Here is a 17,607-nt window from a genome sequence, read left to right as displayed (position 1 = left end):
ACCACCTATCACCAGGTGACCACCTACTACTACATCCCCCCCCCCCCCCCACCTACTTTCACTGATTATACTGGGATGATTCCTGACCACAGAGCTGATTGGGGGCCAGAGCCATCTCTATGGTCTAAGAAACCGGAAGCGACGTGCATTTTGTCCCTGCCGTGTTCGCCGTTTTGTAAAAAGCATTGGATCCTATCGGTCTTGGGCAGAGGAGACCTCTGGGGTCTGGTAATCTCAGTAAAGAGGACCTGTCACTGCCTGTTGTCATGACGAGGGATGTTTCCATTCCTTGTGAGAACCATGAAAGTGATAAAAAAATGTAAAGGTACAGTCTAAAAATAGACCGCCGCAGGTTGGCTCCCCTGCGCGAGCCGTCGTAGCTGTACGTCGGCTCTTTAAAGACGACTCAGACAGCGTGTGCGCGCACGCCACCAGGTGTCCCCGGAAGCTGATGCGCGTGCCCAACGGGCGCCAAGGCCTGCTGGGCACCCGCGATCGTGACAGACCGAGAACCGGGATCTGCGTGTGTAAACACATAAATCCCGGTTCTGTCGGGGGAGAGGAGACAGATCGTTGTTCCTACTTATGTATGCAGTACAGTATGTGGCCAGAGGTCAGTGAGCAGAGAGGAGCTTGTCATCCGTCGGCTCAGCGGACTAATCCGTAGGAACGGAGTCCGCCTCGTGTGAATGGGGCCTTATGTGTGTAATGGGTGAACCCGTAGCCAATAACAACCAATAACATGTTTATTATTTTAATTAAAAAAAAAAAAAAGTTTTACAATCCTTTTATTCTCATTACCATTTTTGCATTTGTTTGCTGTTAGTGGTAATGGTTATAGTATTGTCTATAGCAGTGGTCATCAACTCCTGTCCACAGGGCCCACTAACAGGCCAGGGTTGCAAGATAACTGGAATACATTGCAGGTTACATCTCCTGTTAAAAAAAATAAAATAAAAAATACATGACGGGTGATATAATTTGCTGGTCAGTGATTGCAGTATTCTAGTCTGAATCTCCCCCCAAGGTAATACATAAAACCTGGCCTGTTAGTGGGCCCTGAGGACAGAGTTGATGGTCTATAGAGACTCCTCACCGTCACTCCAAATTTTATATATATATATATATATATATATATATATATATATATATATATATATATATATGCCTGTTTGTGTTTCCAGCTCGGACGCCTCGGAGAATTCTCAGGATGAGGAGCAGTCCAAAGCCAAGAGACAGTTTCTCATGAGTGGTTTGCCGGATTCCTTAAAGCGTCACATCGCCAAAACCACCGCCCTGAGGGAGGCCTACGCTCTGTCCAGCCTGTCCTTCCACAGCGTGCTCCATGTGCAGCAGAGGGATGGTGAGTCTCTCCACAAGGCTTCTCCTGAATGACGGAGATCGGTGTACAGTGATTTGTATGCAGACCTGTTCTATTTCTGACGTGCCTGTCTCTGATTGTATTCTGTCCTGTGCTAAGAGTACCTGTCTGTATCCACAGGGTGTGAGAAGTGGGATCTGGCCATGCCTCGTTGCCCTTTGTTGAAGGACCTTGTGACGGTCTCTGTGGACCTTCCAGACGTCGCCTCGTTCACCATGTCCATTGGGGATTTTACCTCCTGCGCTGTACCTCTCACTCCCCAACAGTTCCCTGACCTGGTACGTGTGTTTGGGGAACAGGAAATGACATCATAGGGACCGGGTTGTCTAAAGCAGTGGTCATCAACCTTGTCCTGTGGGGCCCACTAACAGGCCAGGTTTGCAGGATAACTGAAATACATCACAGCTGATATCATTTGCTCCTCAGTGATTGCAGTATTCTAGACTGCATCTCCCCAAGGTAATACATAAAACCTGGCCTGTTAGTGGGCCCTGCAGGACAGGGTTGATGACTACTGGTCTAAAACCCCATTCACCCATGCAGACCATTTTGTTCATTTTTTTTTTTTTCCCTCCCCCCACTCGCCTGTTGACTGACGGATGAGAAATGGACATCAATGCATCTCTATGGGAAAACAGATCTTCATCCATTTCCGTCAACCTCTGTTGTTTGGAATGGATCAAAGCCCACTTCCTGTATGGCCTCTCCAATCAGGCCACAATAACCAGGGCAGCTCCGCCCTGATCACTGTGCTCAAAGTGCCTCCCTCTGTGATAGGCTGCTGCTCCCTCTACTCTCCTCTCTCACCCCTCACTTCCTCCTTGTCGGCGCCCTCTCTGTCTTTCGCTGCCAGCCTCTCCATTAGAGGCTGGCATAGCACACTGTAGGTTTTATTTAAAAACAAGTGCATTAAATACTGTATACAGGCATACCCCGCTTTAAGTACACTCACTTTACATACACTCGTGAGTAAGGACATACCTGCGAGTGTATGTAAAGTGACTTACAAGTACTGTACAGACATTTTGCAGCCACAGTAGAAGGAGCTGAAGCTCCGAGAGCATACCTCGCCCTGTTCCAGTGTGCTCCTGACCCCCCCACTACAGCTCCTGACCCCCCCACTACAGCTCCTGACCCCCCACTACACCCTAGAAGTGAGAAAAGGAATTGTTTCACTTTAAGTACATTTTCCTTTTACATACATGCTCTGGTCCCATTGTGTACTTAAAAGTGGGGGGTATGCCTGTATCAGCTTTCTTCAGGCCGGTCACGTGACTCGCGGCCTTTTTACAGCTCCGATGGGTGGTTTTTTTTTTTTTTTTTTTTGAGGAGACGAGTGGCCGTGTGATCTCCCTCTGATGTCGGAGGGAGATCACGGCCCCTCCCACAGAAGACATCTATCAGAGCTGGAAAGCATCCGCGAGTGACGTGAATGGCCTGAAGAGAGATGATAATACAGTATTTACAGCACTTTTTTTTTTTTTTTTTTTTTTTTTTTTTAAATAAAACCTACTCAGTGTGCTGTACCAGCCTCTAATAGAGGGTCTGGCATAGACTTGGATATATGCCCTAGCAAACACTTCAAAGCTCGTTTTCACACTGCTGCAATGGCAGATTTATACAACCTTTTTCCCTGCGACATCCTTCCGACTTGGATGCTATTTAGGAGCCGGAACAAGGGCTGAAATCTCACATAAGTCCGACAAAAGTAGTGCAGGAATCTAAAGTCGGAGTGGCTCGTGTAGTATCGGTAAAGATGGCTCTCTTGGGGAAACATTGAATTTGACGTGTCATGTGACTTGGGGTCTCGCAGGTTGCAGCAGCATGATCGGAGCCTAAGGGGTAAAAGTGACACTAAAGGTTACCTTGTTTGTTATTAAAAATGTCATACTTGCCTCCACCGTGCAGTTAGTTTTGCACAGAGTTTCCCCGAACGCCGTCTTCTTTGGTCCCCCGACAGCTCCTCCCCGCATCAAATAACCCCCTAGGAGAAGCGCTCTTCGGGGGGGGGTTACCTTGTCAGTGTCCAGTATTTGGCGTCCATAGCCTCTGACCACAGGACTCTGCCCCCCCCCGACGCCTGCGTCATTGGATTTGATTGATAGCAGCAGGAGCCAATGGCTGCGCTTCTCTGAATCTATCCAATGAAGAGCCAAGAACTCCGGGCAGAGAAATGGTGCCGTGGGACATTCCAGGGCTCGGGTAACGGGTTATGGAGGGCTGGGGGGCCGTTGACTGCCAGAAGTTTTTTTTCATCTTAATGCATAGGATGCACGAGGGTGTACAACCCCTGTGATGTCTGAGGAGACACGTATACTTTATATACCAATAACAAAGTTCTGCTTTCCTGTAGGTGAGCAGGAGACCGGCGTTCTCAGAAGTCATTAGAGAATGCCTCCTGGAGGAGATCCGGTGCTACAACCCTCAGTTCCCAGTCAGACGCTTCTTCACCCAGTTCCTGAAGAAGCAAAAAGACTACCTGGCTCTACAGGACACTAATAAACCTGGTGTGTACCCTGCCGATATGGGGGAGTGTGGGGTATCATTGTGGATTAAACACTATAAGCCAGAAATCTTCCTTTCTACCTCTCAGGTGGGCAACAGCCGGACAGAAATCCCTCAATAGAGGAGAATGGGGCCAAGCCGAAGGGAAAGGACTCGCTGGGCCTGAAATCTAAGAAGAGGAAAGGGGTCCTTACTAAGGAGGAGCCTGAGGGGGAGGAGCTAGCTGGTAAATCCAGAAAGAAGCGTCTGTCCAGGGGGTCTCTGAGGAGAAACGCTCCACCTGAGGAAGCCGATGTCATCATCATTGAGGAGGAGGAGGCGGCGGCGGCGACCGCCGCGCCAGATACACAAGGTAATTAAGATACAAATTTTAGTGAGGTAGGGGTCCCCACTTTTTAATCAAAAGGGCCAGTTTACTTTCCTTCAGACTTTCGGGGGGGCGGAATGTGGTCAGGGGGAGTAAAAAAAATAACATGGCGCCTGTGGTCAATAGAAGGATTTTTTTTGCCCCCGTAATGGGTATTAGTGATGGGAATAGTGCCTCATCATTGGTATCAAAAACCTACATCCCCCTGTATTGGCTCAGTGAGCATGGGTATAGGTACCCTGATGCCAGTATAATCATGGCGCAGCAATGCTGTCCTCTTCCCTGGGACAGGTAGTCTGACCAGATCACATGGGGCCTACAGATGCCATCACCTCCAAATGCAGCCAGAATTATCCGGCACTTGTGAAGCCACCAGATTTAGTCTGACGAATCTCTGTTGGTGATTTACCAAACAGAGAGAGGTGGAGCTGCTGCTCCCCATAAAACAAGTAACCAGGATGGTTTCCACGGGCTGTAGAGCCATTGTGTTTTGAATCGGCCTCCTTGGCTGTACTAACAAAACACGCTGTGGTCTTCTTAACTGCCGCCCACCCAACCTATAGAGCAGAGGGTCTCAACGCCTGTCCTCAGGGCCCACTAACAGGCCAGGTTTGCAAGATAACTGAAATGCATCGCAGGTGATATCATTTGCTGCTCAGAGATTGCAGTATTCTAGTCTGCATCTTCCCAAGGTAATACATAAAACCTGGCCTGTTAGTGGGTCCTGAGGACAGGAGTTTGAGAACCACTGCTGTAGACATAGGATGACTGGGTGGGAGCTCTCTAATACTGGGTGAACGTCCTATGACCTCCTCCCAGGATCGCCACACTGCGGCGCGATCTGTCACCCACTGTGTCCGATGACCGATCACTGGGCCGCTGCCGGTACCACGTGATCTCTGTTGCCAGTCATAGCAGAGCACATGGGAATTGTACACCATGATGGCTTCCATTCATTGTGTTGATCTCTGTGATTGGTCACAGTGATCACATGGTACAGACAGGGCCAATCACAGCTAATGACAATAGTACACTGAATAAATGCCATTCATAAAAAATGGTTGCTTATAATAGTGGTTAATATTGTTATGTTCGTGTTTTGGGGACAAAAAAACTATTCTGATCACCACCCCAGAGTAGTAGTGTCACCATGGTCTGGTCTTGGGTGTGTGTGTGTGTGTGTGTTTTCTTTTGTTGCATCCCATCACCAGGCAGTGTCCCTGATCACCTCCATGTTAAAAAGAAAATGTGAAAACACTTTTTTAAAGCGGAAGTAAACCCTCATTAACCTCTTCCATACCGGGCAGTTATACACACTTCCATACCAGGCGTATTCTGGCACTTCTCTCCTACATGTACAAATCATAATTTTTTTGCTAGAAAATTACGCAGAACCCCCAAACATTATATATGTTTTTTTAGCAGACACCCTAGGGAATAAAACGACGGTCATTGAAACCTTTTATCTTGCACGGTATTTGCGCAATAATTTTTCAAACGCCTTTTTTTGGGAAAAAAATTGTTTCATGAATTAAAAAAATTTAAAAACAGTAAAGTTAGCCCAATTTTTTTGTAAAATATGAAATATGATGTTACACTGAGTAAATAGATACCTAACATGTCACGCTTTAAAATTGCGCACACTCATGGAATGGCGCCAAACTTCGGTACTTAAAAATCTCCATAGGCAACGATTTGAAATTTTTTACAGGTTACCAGTTTAGATTTACAGAGGAGATCTAGTGCTAGAATTGTTGCTGGCACTCTAACGCACGCGGCGATACCTCACATATGTGGTTTAAACGGCGTTTACATATGTCGGCGGGACTTGCGTGTGCGTTCGCTTCTGCGCGCAAGCTACCGGGGACAGGGGCGTTAAAAAAATTAATTTTTATTTCTTTTTTTTTTATATATATATTTATTTCTTTTTTTACACTTTTTTTTAAAAATTTTTTTTTTTTTTTATCACTTTTATTCATATTACAAGGAATGTAAACATCCATTGTAATAGGAATGTGTGTGACAGGTACTCTTTATGGAGAGATGCGGGGTCAATAAGACCCCACATCTCTCCTCCAGGCTGGAAAGCATGAAATCGGTGAAAAAAAATTCACCGATCTCATGCTTGTGGTTGCTTAGCAGCCGCAATCGCGGCTTTGTTTACTTACGGGGACCCGGGCGTGACGTCATCACATCGCGCCCGGGTCCTCCGACGGTCATAGAGATGACTGGTGACCATCTGGTCACCAGTCATCTCTATGCTTCCTGCGAGCGCCGGACGATTCGTTCTCCGGGCCCCCGATGGCACGGGAGAGCCCGGAGAAGCACCGGATGGCGGCGGGAGGGGGGGGATGTCCCCTCCCGCCGCCTGTAAGAACGATCTAGCGGCGGAACCGCCGCTATGATCGTTCTTGCGTTGTGCAGAATCGCCGGCAGTTTAGAAGGATATCTGAATGATGCCTCTAGCTGCAGGCATCATTCAGATAACCACCCGGAAAGCCCAGGACGTCACATGACGTCCACTCTGAACGGCAGAAGTTCTTTGTGGACGTCATTTTACTATGGGCCGGTAGGGAAGTGGTTAATTTATATAATAATAAATAAATATATATATTATTTATTTTTTAAACCATGCAAGAGAAAGTCATAATGAGTTAGTATGCATAGCATACTAGCTCATTTATGATCGACTTACCTGAGATCGAAGTTCTCCTCCGTGCCCTCCGCCGCCATGTCTTCTTCCTGTTATCGCCGCTCTGGTGCTGTGATTGGCCGGAGCAGCGATGACGTCACTCCCACGCATGCTCGCGGGACTGGCCGATCCCTGCGCATGTGTGAAAATTCGGCATTAAGCCCGAATTTACCATTCACAAAAACGGCACACTCAGTGCGCATGCGCCGTAGACATCGAAGCCCGTTTTTTTTTTTTTTTTTTATATCTTTTTAACCACTTAAGGACCGCCTCATGTACATATACGTCAGCAGAATGGCACAGGGCAGGCACATCAACGTATATATACGTGCCCTGCTTGACGTGGGTCGGGGGTCCGATCGGGACCCCCCCCCCCCGGTACATGCGGCGGTCCCCGTGGCTTCAGGAGCGATCCGGGACGACGGCGCGGCTATTCGTTTATAGCCGCTCCGTCGCGATCGCTCCCCGGAACTGAAGAACGGGGAGAGCCGTGTGTAAACACGGCTTCCCCGTGCTTCACTGTGTCGGCGCATCGATCGCGTCATCCTATTTATAGGGAAGACACGATCGATGACGTCATTCCTACAGCCACTCCCCCCTACACTAGTAAACACATACACGGTGATCCCTAAATGTTACAGCGCCCCCTGTGTTTAACTCCTAAACTGCAACTGACATTTTCACAATAAACAATGCAATTTAAATGCATTTTTTGCTGTGAAAATGACAATTGTCCCAAAAATGTGTCAAAATTGTCCGAAGTGTCCGCCATAATGTCGCAGTCATGAAAAAAATCGCTGATCGCTGCCATTAGTAGTAAAAAAAAAAAAAAATGCAAAAAAACTATCCCCTATTTTGTAAACACTATAAATTTTGCGCAAACCAACCGATAAACGATTATTGCGATTTTTTTTTTTTTTTTTTTTTTTTTTTTTACCAAAAATAGGTAGAAGAATACGTATCTGCCTAAACTGAGGGGAAAAAAATGTTATATGTTTTTGGGGGATATTTATTATAGCAAAAAGTAAAAAATATTGCATTTTTTTTCAAAACTGTCGCTCTATTTTTGTTTATAGCGCAAAAAATAAAAACCGCAGAGGTGATCAAATACCACCAAAAGAAAGCTCTATTTGTGGGGAAAAAAAGACGCCAATTTTGTTTGGGAGCCACGGCGCACGACCGCGCAATTGTCTGTTAAAGCGACGCAGTCCCGAACTGTAAAAACCCCTTGGGTCTTTAGGCAGCATTTTGGTCCGGGGCTTAAGTGGTTAACCGTGTAGGCGTAGGAGATATTTCTTGCACCTACAGGTAAGCCTTAATCTAGGTTTACCTGTAGGTGCAAGTTGTGTGGTTGGCTTTACAACCACTTTAAATTTCTTCAGTTGGACAGAACAGGAAGTGAGGATTTCTCAGAAGAAATAAGGACATTTAAAAGAAAAATGGAAGGATGAGGTAAGTGAAGGAGGACTGCACTAAGGGAAAGGAAGATATTTAGGGATTTTTACCTTTACAACCCCTTTTAAGCATTGTTAGAATCGCTGCTCCTAAAAAAAAAAAAAAAAAATTAATGTTGAAGTTCCTGGAAAGTATGGTCAGGAAAACTCTGATTTCTCTCTCAGGTCCGGTGTGGGAAGACGTTCTGTGGACGGAGAAATATCAGCCGCAGAGCTCCACTGAGCTGATTGGAAATTCTGTCGCCATCAGGAAGTTGCACAGGTAATATCGGGGGGGAGGGCCTTTGTGTCTCATGAGCCGTGGCAGTGCGGTCCGCGGCCTCGCCGTAACGTTTTTTTTTTTTTTTTCTAGCTGGCTTAGGGATTGGAAAACCCGAGCTGAGAAGGAGGAGAAGAAGACTCAAATGCAGAAGACGGAAAAAGACAAGAGTGGTAAGATCCGGAACACTCACACACAGCAGACCACCGATGTGTTCATTGTTTAACGTCCTCTCCCTATTGCTCAGACACTTGGGACCAGGATGACTTCAATGGTGAGGACAGTGATGAAGACTCCCTGTGTAACACCATGCTCATCACTGGGCCGCCGGGTGTGGGGAAGACGGCCGCGGTGTACGCCTGCGCTCAGGAGCTCGGATTTAAGGTTTGTACTCTTATATGAAGTCTCGGCCGGGTCTGCACCCCCGTGGGTCAGCATGTAATGCTTGCGTTTTCTTCTCCCTCCAGGTGTTTGAGGTGAATGCTTCCTGTCAGCGCAGCGGGCGGCAGATCCTGGCGCAGCTTAAGGAAGCAACGCAGTCTCACCAGGTGGACCAGCAGGGCGTCAATGCACACAAGCCGTGCTTCTTCAGCAGCTACAACTTGGGCAAATCTCCCAGTAGGTTTATGAATCTCCCCGGCGTGTTTATGAATCTCCCCGGCGTGTTTATGAATCTCTTCCCCGGCGTGTCTATGAATCTCTTCCCCGGCGTGTCTATGAATCTCTTCCCCGGCGTGTCTATGAATCTCTTCCCCGGCGTGTCTATGAATCTCTTCCCCGGCGTGTCTATGAATCTCCCCGGCGTGTCTATGAATCTCCCCGGCGTGTCTATGAATCTCCCCGGCGTGTCTATGAATCTCCCCGGTGTGTCTATGAATCTCCCCAGCGTGTCTATGCATCTCTTCCCCGGCGTGTCTATGAATCTCCCAGTAGGTTTATGCATCTCCCCAGTGTGTCTATGCATCTCCCCGGCGTGCCTATGCATCTCTTCCCCGGCGTGCCTATGCATCTCTTCCCCGGCGTGCCTATGCATCTCTTCCCCGGCGTGCCTATGCATCTCTTCCCCGGCGTGCCTATGCATCTCTTCCCCGGCGTGCCTATGCATCTCTTCCCCGGCGCGCCTATGCATCTCTTCCCCGGCGCGCCTATGCATCTCTTCCCCGGCGCGCCTATGCATCTCTTCCCCGGCGCGCCTATGCATCTCTTCCCCGGCGCGCCTATGCATCTCTTCCCCGGCGCGCCTATGCATCTCTTCCCCGGCGCGCCTATGCATCTCTTCCCCGGCGTGCCTATGCATCTCTTCCCCGGCGTGCCTATGCATCTCTTCCCCGGCGCGCCTATGCATCTCTTCCCCGGCGCGCCTATGCATCTCTTCCCCGGCGCGCCTATGCATCTCTTCCCCGGCGCGCCTATGCATCTCTTCCCCGGCGCGCCTATGCATCTCTTCCCCGGCGCGCCTATGCATCTCTTCCCCGGCGCGCCGCTCAATCTCCCCAGTATGTATATCAGAGCTGCACGATTAATTAATTTATTTTTTTTTCCGTTGCGATCTTGCCAAAGGGTTTCCCGATCTGCTCTCAGCCGTCAAAGTCTGGGGCGGTCTGCCAAGTTATAAAACATTCTATCAATTTTTTGTCTTTTACATCCAAGGAATAGACTTCTGTATGTATATCAATCTTCCCAGTATGTGTGTGTGTGTGTATATAAATCTCCCAGTAGAAGACTGGGCGCAGTGCTTGGGCTTCATCTTCATTGAAAGGTGTCTTTATCCGTTTTCAGGAAAGATGCATTCCCCGAAGGCTGTGGTGTCTTCTCCCAGGAAGCCTCCGATGTCACCCAGAGGAGGGAAGAAAGGCCTGGCCCCCAAGTCACTGGCCAACTTCTTCAAAGCGGCACCAAAGCAGAAGATTGAGGAGAAGAAGGCGGCACCAGACCCTGGCAAAGGTATTTATTCTAACTTCCCGAACAAAGATGTTATGGGCTCGCATTGGCATTGTCCTCAAGCAAAGTGCATGTACGTCACTGGACTTTGAGTAGTTGTAGGATGTAGCCAGTATTGTATGTGTGTGTTTTTTGTTTTTTTCAGCCAGTGGTCGGCTTTCTTTTAAAAGCAATCCTAGTGGCCAATTAGCCACTGGATTGCTTTTGCAAGCAGCGGGAGGGGAGGTCCGACCGTCTCCAGTACCTTTCTTGGACTCTCCTGTCCCAAGTGTGCAGCCGGTGGTTCCACCAACTGACCATATTGGAGACTGGACTAGCTCTGATCATTTCTATGATCTAAGAAACCAGAAGCGTTTCATCACTGCCGCTGTCGCCGAAAGTAAACAAACCCTTGGTGGTTTGAAAAAAAAATGACCTTGGTATGATCCAAAGCTTTTGAGGGCAGAAGAGAGATCCGGGGTCTAATAGACCCCAGATTTCTCAGTAAAGAGTACCTGTCACTGCCCATTGCTGTAAATTCCCTGTGGTTAATGATGAAAGTGATTTTAAAAAAAAAAACACAAAAAACAAACAAAGGCACAGTGTAAAAATAAAGTTATTTTTCAAGCAGTCCTGTGCTTGTGTACAAAGGCGATCGCACCACACATGTGAGGTTATATAGTTATATAGTCTGTTTGAAAAAAGACATCATCTGGTTTAACCAATAAAAAAGTATCGCCGCCAACGTCAGATAATGGACAGGACCTCCTCTGTACATCTAAAGTGGTAACCTGTAAAGGCTTTTAAAGCATCACCTATGGATAGTAAAATGTACGCCATGTGACAACGTTGCCCGGGCATACACCATTTTAAAGCGTGACATGTTTGGTATCTATTTACTCGACCTAATATCATCTTTTATATTTTACCAAAGAATTGGGTTTTTGTGCGTTAAATTTACATTCCCCCCCAAAAATGCCTTTGAAAAACAGCTGTTCAGATATCATGTGCCATAAAGGATCGAAACTCCCACCAATTTATTCTCTAGGGTCTCTGCTTTATGCCCAGTATCCCCACAGCAAGCTGTGACACAGATCTCTCTCCCTCATTGGCTTACTGGGGTAGATTCAGGTAGGGCTGCGCACTCTTACGGAGGCGCAGCGTACCGTTTTAACGCTACGCCTCCGTAAATTACTTGCGCTACGCTTCATTCACGAAGCAGTAGCTCCGTAATTTGCGCGGGCGCTCTGTAAAACTGGCCAGCGTAAGCGCGCGTAATTTAAATGATCCCGTAGGGGGCGTGGATCATTTAAATTAGGCGCGTTCCCACGCCGAACGTAGTGCGCATGCTCCGTCAGGGAAACTTTCCCGGCGTGCATTGCGGTAAATGACGTCGCAAGGACGTCATTTGCTTCAACGTGAACGGCGTCCAGTGCCATTCACGATTCACTTACGCAAACGACGTCATTTTCAAAAATCGCGACGCGGGAACGACGGGTATACTTGGCATTGGCTGCTCCTGCTAATAGCATGAGCAGCCTTGCGCAGAAACCGACGAACGCAAACGACGTAAAATGCGAATGCCGGGCGCGCGTACGGTTGTGAATCGGCGTGAGTATGCAATTTGCATACTCTACACTGAGCACAACGGGAACGCCACCTAGCGGCCAGCGTAAGAATGCAGCCTACGATACGACGGCATAAGAGCCTTATGCTAGTCATATCTTAGGCTGCAGTCGGCGTATTGAGCTTTCTGAATCAGGAGAAGTCGATACGCCGGCGCAACTAAGCAATTACGCTGCGTATCTATAGATACGCAGACGCAATTGCTTTCTGAATCCACCCCACTGACTTTAACAGCAGCGGAAGCCAATGGGTATTGGATTGTATGTTTAGCATCATCTACAGCTTCAAAGTTCCTTTTCATAATCGCAGTCAGTGATCTGGGGCCATATTCTTCTTCTTCCCAGCAGTGTCCGGTGGGAAGACCTGTGAAAACAAAGTGGTAAAACCTTTCATCTCAGAGAAGGGGGCAGAAGAGACCCAGAGGAAGAGCGCCACCTCCCTTATTCTCTTCGAGGAGGTAAGTCGTGTGTCCGTGTCGTGTACAGACCCCAATGTGTCTCTCTGTGCCCAGGCTACAAGGTGTCTGCACTCTCTTCCAGGTTGATGTGATATTTGATGATGATTCCGGATTCCTAAGTGCAATAAAGACTTTTATGAGCACGACGAAGAGACCTGTCATTCTGACAACCAGCGGTAAGCTAAATACCCCGTGTGACGTAGTGCGCCCCCGTGTGACGTAGTGCGCCCCCGTGTGACGTAGTGCGCCCCCGTGTGACGTAGTCCGCCCGTCTAATTCAGCCTTTCTTGATGTGACAAGTGTTTAGCTGATTTTTCCTTCACTTTGATTTGTTTCCAATCTTTATAAATATTTGTGTATGAGAAGTTTCTGTTGGAAGTCATTCTGTGTCTTTCACTCTTGTGCTCCAATTTTCAGATGGGATGTTCGGTACGATGTTCGATGGTTTCTTTGAAGATATCACTTTCAATACACCGTCCGTGGTATGAACCGCACATACACTTCATCCCTGTCCTCTGTCTCCTTCCTCTCTCGCCGTCTCCCCCTCTTCCTCTCTCCCTGTCTCTGCTTCATCTCTCCCCCTCCTTCTTCCTCTCTCCCGTCTACCCCTCTTCTTCCTCTCTCGCTGTCTCTGCTTCATCTCTCCCCCTCCTTCTTCCTCTCTCCCGTCTACCCCTCTTCTTCCTCTCTCGCTGTCTCTGCTTCATCTCTCCCCCTCCTTCTTCCTCTCTCCCGTCTACCCCTCTTCTTCCTCTCTCGCTGTCTCTGCTTCATCTCTCCCCCTCCTTCTTCCTCTCTCACTGTCTCTGCTTCATCTCTCCCCCTCCTTCTTCCTCTCTCGCTGTCTCCCCTTCATCTCTCCCCCTCTTCTTCTTCTCTCCCTGTCTCTGCTTCATCTCTCCCCCTCCTTCTTCCTCTCTCCCGTCTACCCCTCTTCTTCCTCTCTCGCTGTCTCTGCTTCATCTCTCCCCCTCCTTCTTCCTCTCTCCCGTCTACCCCTCTTCTTCCTCTCTCGCTGTCTCTGCTTCATCTCTCCCCCTCCTTCTTCCTCTCTCCCGTCTACCCCTCTTCTTCCTCTCTCGCTGTCTCTGCTTCATCTCTCCCCCTCCTTCTTCCTCTCTCACTGTCTCTGCTTCATCTCTCCCCCTCCTTCTTCCTCTCTCGCTGTCTCTGCTTCATCTCTCCCCCTCCTTCTTCCTCTCTCACTGTCTCTGCTTCATCTCTCCCCCTCCTTCTTCCTCTCTCGCTGTCTCTGCTTCATCTCTCCCCCTCCTTCTTCCTCTCTCCCGTCTACCCCTCTTCTTCCTCTCTCGCTGTCTCTGCTTCATCTCTCCCCCTCTTCCTCTCTCGCTGTCTTTGCTTCATCTCTCCCCCTCCTTCTTCCTCTCTCACTGTCTCTGCTTCATCTCTCCCCCTCCTTCTTCCTCTCTCGCTGTCTCTGCTTCATCTCTCCCCCTCCTTCTTCCTCTCTCGCTGTCTCTGCTTCATCTCTCCCCCTCCTTCTTCCTCTCTCGCTGTCTCTGCTTCATCTCTCCCCCTCCTTCTTCCTCTCTCGCTGTCTCTGCTTCATCTCTCCCCCTCCTTCTTCCTCTCTCGCTGTCTCTGCTTCATCTCTCCCCCTCCTTCTTCCTCTCTCGCTGTCTCTGCTTCATCTCTCCCCCTCCTTCTTCCTCTCTCGCTGTCTCTGCTTCATCTCTCCCCCTCCTTCTTCCTCTCTCGCTGTCTCTGCTTCATCTCTCCCCCTCCTTCCTCCCTGTCTCTGCTTCATCTCTCCCCCTTCTTCCTCTCTCGCTGTCTTTGCTTCATCTCTCCCCCTTCTTCCTCTCTCGCTGTCTCTGCTTCATCTCTCCCCCTCCTTCTTCCTCTCTCGCTGTCTCTGCTTCATCTCTCCCCCTCCTTCTTCCTCTCTCGCTGTCTCTGCTTCATCTCTCCCCCTCCTTCTTCCTCTCTCCCGTCTACCCCTCTTCTTCCTCTCTCGCTGTCTCTGCTTCATCTCTCCCCCTCTTCTTCCTCTCTCCCGTCTACCCCTCTTCTTCCTCTCACGCTGTCTCTGCTTCATCTCTCCCCCTCCTTCTTCCTCTCTCCCGTCTACCCCTCTTCTTCCTCTCTCGCTGTCTCTGCTTCATCTCTCCCCCTCTTCCTCTCTCGCTGTCTTTGCTTCATCTCTCCCCCTCCTTCTTCCTCTCTCACTGTCTCTGCTTCATCTCTCCCCCTCCTTCTTCCTCTCTCGCTGTCTCTGCTTCATCTCTCCCCCACTTCTTCCTCTCTCGCTGTCTCTGCTTCATCTCTCCCCCTCCTTCTTCCTCTCTCGCTGTCTCTGCTTCATCTCTCCCCCTCCTTCTTCCTCTCTCGCTGTCTCTGCTTCATCTCTCCCCCTCCTTCTTCCTCTCTCGCTGTCTCTGCTTCATCTCTCCCCCTCCTTCTTCCTCTCTCGCTGTCTCTGCTTCATCTCTCCCCCTCCTTCTTCCTCTCTCGCTGTCTCTGCTTCATCTCTCCCCCTCCTTCTTCCTCTCTCGCTGTCTCTGCTTCATCTCTCCCCCTCCTTCTTCCTCTCTCGCTGTCTCTGCTTCATCTCTACCCCTCCTTCTTCCTCTCTCCCTCCATCTCCCCCCCTCCTTCCTCTCTCCCCCCCCTCCTTCCTCTCTCCTGTCTTATTCCTCCATCTTTGTTTCAGGTGAATGTGTCCAGTTATCTGCAGGTTCTTTGTCTGGCTGAGAATCTCAGGATGGACACAAAAGACCTGATGACACTTCTAACCGCCAACAAATGTGACATCAGACAGAGCGTTCTTCAGCTGCAATTCTGGGCTCGTAGCGGAGGGGGAGGACTGCGGGACAAGGAGCTGCCTCCTCCAGCTGGTGGGTACAGAGAGATCTCACCCCCCCCACACACGCACACCCCTAAAGGAACGTTTACAAACTGATATTTCTGTCTTCACACTCCAGGTCTACAACATGGGGGGGTGTCCGCTGCAGAGGAGCATGCTGGGAAAAGATGTCCCAATTCTGTATCAGAAATAAATCCCAAAGAGCTTCCGGGGTGTAACTTCGGCTGTGCAGAAAACCTGATGGGACTCGGCAATGTAATCCCTCCAACAGAAGGCCTGCTCCCATTTCTGAAGGTGAGTGATTGGAATATCTGAGTCCCGGAAATGTAATACGCCCAGTAGAGGGCCCACCTCCCCCCCCAGACGAGAGGTGTCCCAGGACGTTCTCACTACCCCCACCCTCAGAGTTGAGGTGTCCCAGGACGTTCTCACTACCCTCAGAGTTGAGGTGTCCCGGCACGTTCTCACTATCCCCATCCTCAGAGAAGAGGTGTCCCGGCACGTTCTCACTACCCCCACCCTCAGAGAAGAGGTGTCCCGGCACGTTCTCACTACCCCCACCCTCAGAGAAGAGGTGTCCCGGCACGTTCTCACTACCCCCACCCCCAGACAAGAGGTGTCCCGGCACGTTCTCACTACCCTCACCCCCAGACAAGAGGTGTCCCGGCACGTTCTCACTACCCCCATCCTCAGAGAAGAGGTGTCCCAGGACGTTTTCACTACCCCCACCCCCAGAGAAGAGGTGTCCCGGCACGTTCTCACTACCCCCATCCTCAGAGAAGAGGTGTCCCGGCACGTTCTCACTACCCCCACCCTCAGAGAAGAGGTGTCCCGGCACGTTCTCACTACCCCCCACCCCCAGACAAGAGGTGTCCCGGCACGTTCTCACTACCCTCACCCCCAGACAAGAGGTGTCCCGGCACGTTCTCACTACCCCCATCCTCAGAGAAGAGGTGTCCCAGGACGTTCTCACTACCCCCACCCCCAGAGAAGAGGTGTCCCAGCACGTTCTCACTACCCCCACCCTCAGAGAAGAGGTGTCCCAGGACGTTCTCACTACCCCCACCCCCAGAGAAGAGGTGTCCCGACACGTTCTCACTACCCCCACCCCCAGAGGAGAGGTGTCCCGGCACGTCCTCACTACCCCCCACCCTCAGAGAAGAGGTGTCCCGACACGTTCTCACTACCCCCACCCCCAGAGGAGAGGTGTCCCGGCACGTCCTCACTACCCCCACCCCCAGAGAAGAGGTGTCCCGGCACGTCCTCACTACCCCCATCCTCAGAGAAGAGGTGTCCCGGCACGTTCTCACTACCCCCACCCCCAGAGAAGAGGTGTCCCGGCACGTTCTCACTACCCCCACCCCCCGAGAAGAGGTGTCCCGGCACGTTCTCACTACCCCCACCCCCAGAGAAGAGGTGTCCCGGCACGTTCTCACTACCTCCACCCCCAGAGAAGAGGTGTCCCGGCACGTTCTCACTACCCCCACCCTCAGAGAAGAGGTGTCCCGGCACGTTCTCACTACCCCCACCCCCAGAGAAGAGGTGTCCCGGCACGTTCTTACTACCCCCACCCCCAGAGAAGAGGTGTCCCGGCACGTTCTCACTACCCCCACCCCCAGAGAAGAGGTATCCCGGCACGTTCTCACTACCCCCACCCTCAGAGAAGAGGTGTCCCGGCACGTTCTCACTACCCCCATCCTCAGAGAAGAGGTGTCCCGGCACGTTCTCACTACCCCCACCCCCAGAGAAGAGGTGTCCCGGCACGGTCTCACTACCCCCACCCCCAGAGAAGAGGTGTCCCGGCACGTTCTCTCTACCCCCACCCCCAGAGAAGAGGTGTCCCGGCACGTTCTCTCTACCCCCACCCCCAGAGAAGAGGTGTCCCGGCACGTTCTCTCTACCCCCATCCCCAGAGAAGAGGTGTCCCGGCACGTTCTCACTACCCCCACCCCCAGAGAAGAGGTGTCCCGGCACGTTCTCACTACCCCCACCCCCAGAGAAGAGGTGTCCCGGCACGTTCTCACTACCCCCATCCTCAGAGAAGAGGTGTCCCGGCACGTTCTCACTACCCCCATCCTCAGAGAAGAGGTGTCCCGGCACGTTCTCACTACCCCCATCC

General features: G+C 50.4%; 1 protein-coding gene across 1 annotated transcript in view; it reads left to right on the top strand.

The window, feature by feature from the left end:
* Positions 1 to 1,188: 1,188 nt before the first annotated feature.
* The window catches only part of ATAD5 (ATPase family AAA domain containing 5), a gene marked incomplete at its 5' end in the record, with an annotated part of 38,150 nt that continues 21,731 nt past the window's right edge, over positions 1,189 to 17,607 (top strand). The window contains 14 exon segments of the mRNA XM_040331811.1: positions 1,189 to 1,363; positions 1,502 to 1,659; positions 3,735 to 3,888; positions 3,975 to 4,238; positions 8,565 to 8,661; positions 8,752 to 8,831; positions 8,906 to 9,042; positions 9,126 to 9,276; positions 10,438 to 10,602; positions 12,549 to 12,661; positions 12,744 to 12,837; positions 13,079 to 13,143; positions 15,336 to 15,519; positions 15,607 to 15,782. Coding sequence (XP_040187745.1) covers positions 1,189 to 1,363; positions 1,502 to 1,659; positions 3,735 to 3,888; positions 3,975 to 4,238; positions 8,565 to 8,661; positions 8,752 to 8,831; positions 8,906 to 9,042; positions 9,126 to 9,276; positions 10,438 to 10,602; positions 12,549 to 12,661; positions 12,744 to 12,837; positions 13,079 to 13,143; positions 15,336 to 15,519; positions 15,607 to 15,782 — 2,013 coding nt within the window.

This window comes from Rana temporaria, chromosome 12 (assembly GCF_905171775.1).
Source record: "Rana temporaria chromosome 12, aRanTem1.1, whole genome shotgun sequence".
Classification (NCBI taxonomy): domain Eukaryota; kingdom Metazoa; phylum Chordata; class Amphibia; order Anura; family Ranidae; genus Rana; species Rana temporaria.
Note: the sequence above shows the minus strand (reverse complement) of the source record. Positions and strands in the feature narration are given on the sequence as shown.